The sequence below is a fragment of the Cyprinodon variegatus genome, unplaced genomic scaffold (genome assembly GCF_000732505.1).
Source record: "Cyprinodon variegatus isolate N-32 unplaced genomic scaffold, C_variegatus-1.0 Scaffold554, whole genome shotgun sequence".
NCBI classification, from domain to species: domain Eukaryota; kingdom Metazoa; phylum Chordata; class Actinopteri; order Cyprinodontiformes; family Cyprinodontidae; genus Cyprinodon; species Cyprinodon variegatus.
In genome coordinates this window covers 322,954-329,758 of record NW_015151007.1, presented here as the reverse complement: position 1 = coordinate 329,758, position 6,805 = coordinate 322,954, and the positions used below count along the sequence as shown (strand labels likewise).

The window sequence follows — 6,805 nt, the reverse complement described above, 5'->3', positions numbered from 1 at the left end:
TAGAAAACTTTGAATCAATCTGACTGGATGATCTGGTGAACTGGAAAGTGACCTGAGATGACATGATGTGAATTGGAGCTATAGAAATACACTGAATAGAATGGATTATCTCTGCCTCATGTCCCCCATCTAAGCTAACTTACTAACCCGGTTACTTTTTTTAAATAACATTCCTTGTCATATCGACAGAGCAGGAATGAAGCAACAGTTCCTCCTGAGATAAAGAGATTGATGAAAGATTTTCTCTTTTTGGTTTAACTTTTATTTACAGAAATATTTGATCTTGTGATCTGAAAATAGTGAAACTAAAATAAGATGCTGAATGCAAACATTTTCCCAAAATGTTTTTTTTTTAACCATAATCGGCCTCAGCAGATGGCCGCTCACACTGAGCCTGGATCTGCTGGACGTTTCTTCCTGTTCAGGGAGTTTTTCCTCCCTTTGAACAGGAAACATCTTAAGGTCAGATCGCCACACGCTTCAGAAAACACCAGAAAGTACGTATTTAAATTCTTTGTTCATGACTAAAGGGACACAACTTGTTGAGGCAATTTAAATTGTGTTCTTCATACAAAACTAAAGAGATAAAGGGCATTGATTAAAGGTCTGGTTATCCTCCCGCAGCAGTGTGTTGCAGATATTTTTGATTTATGCTCAATATTATTCCACGCCACAACGCCAGAGGGCCAATCAGGAACTAACTAACTAGATACGGCCGAGGCGGTGAGGAAGTGGGGGCAAGTTTGTGCGACAACGGAGGGACATGAGGGCCAACAAGAGCGGGGATCCAGGTGGAAAAAGGGTCCCAGCGTTCTCGCCTCGCTCTGCTAGCTGCTCCATCTTTACGAGTCGTTTTCCATGATGGCGGCCAGACAAACAAAACAAGCTGGTAAGGAACCAAACAGGAAATACGCATAAATGTAGATTTGACCAATCAGAGGCCTCCTGTCTGTTCTCACCTACAATTTTGGAGAGGTGCAGCACAGCGTCTGCGGAAGGGGCGGGGCATATCTGCGTTCACTGCGATGCAGACGACCTGGTTTCTGAGCATAAATCAGCCTCAATGGTTTGCTGGTCTGACAGAACTCCGGCCCAGTGGTCACGGCTTAGAGCTGAGAATCCTGAGGTTCTGAGATCAAGCCCCACCCCCACAGACTGCTACTCTGGGTCCCTGAGTAAGACCCTTAACCCCACACTGCTCCCCAAAGGGATGGGTTAAATGCAGAGGTGCATTCCTCCGATGTGAGATTAATAAAGATCAATTATTATTATTAGAGCAAAGAGCCTGTTTGGGCGCAGAACGTCTTCGCTCACATCTGATCCCATCGCCCCATTTTCACAGAACCGCTGTTAAACGAGAAGCCGTGAAAACGGCTGCTTCCTGTGACATAACTGCTGAGAACTCAGAGCAGAGAAGAAGAAGTCAACAGGGAGAGTATTTCAGGGAGCGGACGACCACAAAAACCGAGGCGGCAAGTCGAAAACATCAGAAAGTCACAGAGAGGAAGAAAAAAATAACTAAACCGGAGTCAGTTTTCTGCAGCAGCTGCAGACAGGAAGGAGGGAGGCATTTCCACAGGAATCCAGGAGGCATTTAGGAGCTGAAACTTCCAGGAATCTCCTGTCCAGGGGTGATTGCTGAGAAACTAGTCCATGCGTTTGTTACGTCAAGGCGGAACTATTGTAATTCTTTACTATCAGTAGTTAACCTTTAATAGTGCAAGTTAGCATTTTTGATCACTACTCCTTACAAATGGAGTCCCCCTCCTTGCCTCAGTGAGCTCTAGAAGCACAAAATCTATATCCTGCCATTCAACAAAGATACTGCACTGGAAAAATGATCTACAAATAAGTAAAAATGTCTTAAATTAAGTGTATTTACCCTTAATTTGAGTAGGTAAATGAGATAATTAGATAACAAGCCCTTAAAATAAGACAAAGCAATTGTTTTTTTTCATATTCTAAATGAAAACTTAATATTAAGTGTTATTTTAAATCAATATCGTTCAGCCCTAATCCTATGGAGTGAGTTTTGTTCCATTATTGTTGCAAAGAACATGTTTTATAAATTGAAATTTGAAAAAAAAAAATGCAGGTTTTTTTTCTCTCCATACTTTAACTTTTTTATTTTACAGATCGTAAAATGTCAAATTTAATCTTTTATTTTTGAAGTGTAGTTTAAAAAAAAAGGGAAAAAAGGTGTTTTACAGACAGTTTCTTCACTTCAAGCCGACCAATAGAAATTCTTCGTCGTTCCTCAAACCAGAGGAAAAGCCTGACCTCCGAAATAAAAAGAAAGATCTGGAAAACACAATTTAAAAAGACTTTAATCTGAAAAAATGTGTATATATATGAATGATACATTAAAATACTAATGCAAAAGCAAAATCTGAGAAAACAACAGTTAAAAAAAATCTCTACTAAACCCTCTCTAAACTAAAAGTTTCATTTCTAGATTGCTTTTTATTTTGCCCCAACTTTCAATTTCTAAAACATCTTTGCAACAATAATGGACCAAAATTCACCCCATAGCTTCATAGTCACAAAAAGGGAAAGAAACTGAAAAGATTCATGAAAACAACCAGAACATGTAAAAAATAAACCAGATAGCTACAGCTAAAGGGAGGAAGTTTTATCCTCTAATGTTTGACTGAGGTGAGTTCTACTGGATCACAAAGAACCGGACCGCACAGAACCGGACCTTACAGAACCAGTAGGATTCTCTCCAACATGAGCTCTTCCTGTTAGAGGAAGCAGGTGAATCGGGTCAGTCGGGAGAAGAACATGAAGGGATGGGTCGGTGGAGGTCGAGAAGAACCCATCCGACTGATGACATCACAACAACCCAACGAATCAGAACATGGCAGGAACTTTCAAACTCACCACTTCAGCGATTTTCAGGAAGAAGCGAGGTTTCCCCAGGAACTCTGTGCCCAAACAGCAGGAGTCTTTGGGAGTAGAAACCGTCGTCGGAGAGTAGACGGACATTTTGAGGCTGAGAGACAAGAGAGAAACATCAGCGTCAGTGGCTCCAGATCTATGGTGGATAGATCCGCCAAAGCCCAACACAAGCCTTCTCACTAAGTCCCTTCAGAAAGACTAGCGGTCATTAAACCAAAGTCTGACCCGGTTCTGGTCCAGATCTAACTGGGTAATGGACCCAGGTGGGGGAATCGCATAGAGCCGAGGTTCTGCGGATCTAGATGCGTCCAACAAACCAGACTCAGCTGGAGGAACTGGATCCTGGTTCTCTAGAATCCTGACTGGAACCAGGTGTGATGAAGCTGATGGACGTCTAAAAGGTGCTGAGCAGCCAATCAGGAGCTGTCCATGCAAACTGGACTGATAAGAGGGGACAGAGGACGGACAGTGGGACAGGGGGACGGACCGGGGACAGGTGGAACAGAGGAAATCTGGCAGTGGATTTTTGTTTCCTGAAGCGCATGTTTTCACAGCAGCCCATAAAAAGGCAGAGGACTGTTTTTATTCGACATTTCAGGCTCTTATCAGGATCCCAAACCTGTTCTGTGACCAAAATCATCTTTATATTTAAACATAAAACAACATAAAATGATCAGACCTGTTTTCATCCAAAACATGAGGATCAAACTGATAAAGAAAAAAAACATTTTGGATGTTTTTATCTGCAGGTCCTGCTGCTCCATTCATCTCTACATGAATAAACAGACTAATATCAGCTTTAAGTATTTTATCTTTCTGCAGCTTCAGGGAGAAGATCTGAGAAATCAGAAAACAGAGTTTAACCCTGCGAATAGAAATACGTAAAAAGATTGGCAGGTATTAGTCTTTGAAGGGGAATTCCTGAAACATCTGAAAGTGGAACTGAAAATAAAATGTCAGCCATGTGTTCAGAACAAATATCAACATCTGTCTCCACTGAGGTCCAACAAACCGAAATATAACATTTAATTAAACATCTTAGAGACCCACAGAGGAAACTCTGACAGGAATTTAACCTTTTAACCTGAAAGGTACTTCCGGCTTAATCTGGTAACCAAACTTTGTTTATAAATCTTCACAGTTTGCAGATAAATGTCTGTATAAACCAGCAAAATCATCTTGGAGTCAGATTAATGTAAGGACTGAAATAAGTAAAGCACTGCGGTGAATTCGGCTTCACTTTAAACCATCAGGAGTTTATTTTAAAGGCTTTGAACAGATTATTTTTAACCGAGGAGCGACGCGACGGACAGGAATAAACCCGAACCGGATGTGGACCGATCCTAAGATCCAAACTCAACCAAGTTAACAAATATGTTGTTTCACAGACCAATCTAAGCTTATCAAAACTAAGAAGAAAATAAACTTTTACACTTTAGACGCAGTTTAAAAACGACACACCTTTGAAAAGTTTAGCGTTTTCGGCCTAAACTCGGTTAACTTTGATCCGCCGGAACAAAAAGTGGAAAAAAACGAGAAATCAATAAATCCGCGATGTTAAAAAAAACCAAACTTACGGTTCTGGTTTCTCCGCTTCACAGGAAAACTGGTATTTAGAGAAAAACCTAACTCCGTCACAGCCTTTGTATCTGAAACACTTCCGCGTTTCTACAATTGAACGACCATGCGCACGACTTCCGGTTTACAAAATAAAAGCCTTTACTCTTACTGTCAAGTCTTCTTGACTTTTTAAAATAAATTTCAAACAATATAATAAATAATTTTAGCAATTGAAAAGCGTAAATGCTACAGCTGATAATTAAAAATCCAGGCAAAATAAATGCTTCTTCTCTTTGATATAAAATGTATGAAATCAATCCTCACAGGAGTTTTTTTGTCTTTGTCTGAATCACTTTTTTTTTAAAACAAGTCTATTTATCATTCAGTGAAGTTACTTATGTTGGATGGAGAAACCAAACATTTTAATCAAGTAAGAGTAGTGAAATTTTATCACAAATTTTATTACTCAATTAAAAGTTTAATTGATTGATTAACTTTATTGATCTCACAGTGGAGAAAAGTTACTCGTTACATCAGCTCAAATTATCAGAGGAGAAGAAGAATGAGCCAACGGAAGAAAAAAGGTGCATGGGATATATGCAGTTTATACAGTGCGTCCACATATGGCAGATTTAAAAAAAAACGTTTATAGTAGGATCATTATACAGGGTTATTGCACAGGGTGTTTACATTGGTATTTATATAGATAGATATTCATACTTATGTTGCATATATTGCACAACTTATTGCGGTTGTAGTGTTGCATTGTGGAGTCTGGTTGCAGCAGGGATAAATGACCTGCAGTAGCGCTCCTTCTCTCAAACAGGCTGTAAAAGGTTTCAGCTCCTTTAAAGTCTGCTGCAGAGGACAGGAGTGATGCATGATGCAGCAAAACTACTCCTAAAAGTACTTCAACTATTACACAAGTAAGTGTTAATGTGTAAAAGTTTACTTCCTAAAAGAGCAGCTCTATACACATGAAATAAGGTAATTTTTCTCTGTTCCTTACTGAGCCATAAGAGGAAACATAAAATATACACATTCAGACTAGTTTGGTACCAAATTGTAATTTCAGATAAAATAATATCGATCGAACTAAACAGAAGTCCTGCATTAAAGTTGAATAATTTTTAGAGCTCTGGTCGTCACCAACATTAAAGTTCCAAATAGCATTAAAGTTGCAAATAGAACCAAAAACATGATCAACATCAAAACTAAAAAACAAAAAACAAAAAGTGGAACGGATGAGAAAATGAATCGGATTCTTTACCGAGTCACTCAGAGGCAACAAAAGTATTCATGTTTATTACTCCTGTAAAAGTATAAATCCTGCTGTTTAAAAGCAGTTTTGTAGAAGTTAAAGGATCAACTTCAGCTTTTTACTTCAGTAAAATCGTTAAAGTACAATTTTTAAAGGTTCTTTATGTATAAAAGTCAAAGTAATGCAAACTGTTAAGGCCAGAAGCTTTACTGCTCTACACTATTAAAGGAAGATGTTTCTACAATTCTGGATGATAACTTCCTTAGATTTTATTTTCTTTATTTTATATCTAATGGTAACAGCATCACATTTAACTTTGAATCATCTTGAAAAACGATTTATTTTGGTTTGTGGTGAGCAACAAGTTGGGGCAGCACCGAGTCCAACCACAAAGGAATGAATTGTCTGGATGAAATAAATTGTTTGTATGGTTTTTAATTTTTTTTTTAATACCAACAGGCCAGAATGAAAAATGAGTTAAAATGAAACAAAACTAAGGAGTTTATTTTTAAAATGTAAGGAGCAGAAGTAAAAAGTTGCCTAAAAAGAATAATTAATGCGGTAAAGTAAAGATAGCCAACATTTCTACTTCAGTAAGGTAAAGAAGTATTTGTACCTCTGATGTCATTACTGGTGTTTTTCTACGAACAATAAATGAAGTTTGTTGCAGACTTTTCCCCTTTGTTTTCTTATAGTTGTTACATCTTATTATTGATATTTAATAAGAAAAAATCTCATTTTAAAAATGTACAGATACAGATATTTAAAATGTGGTGAGTAAAAGTAAAAAGTCCTCACAAAAAATAAACACTCAAGCAAATAAATATACTGAAATAAGCTACTTATGTACAGTAATAAAGTATTTACTCTTAGTTGCCTAGGGCCCCAAGTTCCTGGGGGCCCCATAGAACTCTGTTTACATGTATGTTTAATAAAATGATTCCTTATTGTGCACATTAATTATGTTTTTGATAAAAATCCTTTGGCTAAAATGCCATCAGAATACTTAGAATATTAAATGTGTCTCAGCTTACTTTTGCAGTCACCTTTTTGGAAACACAGGAAGGAGCAATCAGCTAAGTG

At 38.0% G+C, this 6,805-nt stretch overlaps 1 protein-coding gene across 1 annotated transcript in view; it reads right to left on the bottom strand.

Moving 5' to 3' along the window:
* cmtm6 (CKLF-like MARVEL transmembrane domain containing 6) overlaps nt 1-4,595 on the bottom strand; it is a 12,032-nt gene extending 7,437 nt beyond the window's left edge. Inside the window, exons 1-2 of the mRNA XM_015391670.1 lie at nt 4,479-4,595; nt 2,884-2,995 (exon numbers count right to left, since the gene is read on the bottom strand). Coding sequence (XP_015247156.1) covers nt 2,884-2,988 — 105 coding nt within the window. The 5' untranslated portion in view covers nt 2,989-2,995; nt 4,479-4,595. The remainder of the gene's footprint in view (nt 1-2,883; nt 2,996-4,478) is intronic.
* Between the last annotated feature and the right edge of the window lie 2,210 nt (nt 4,596-6,805).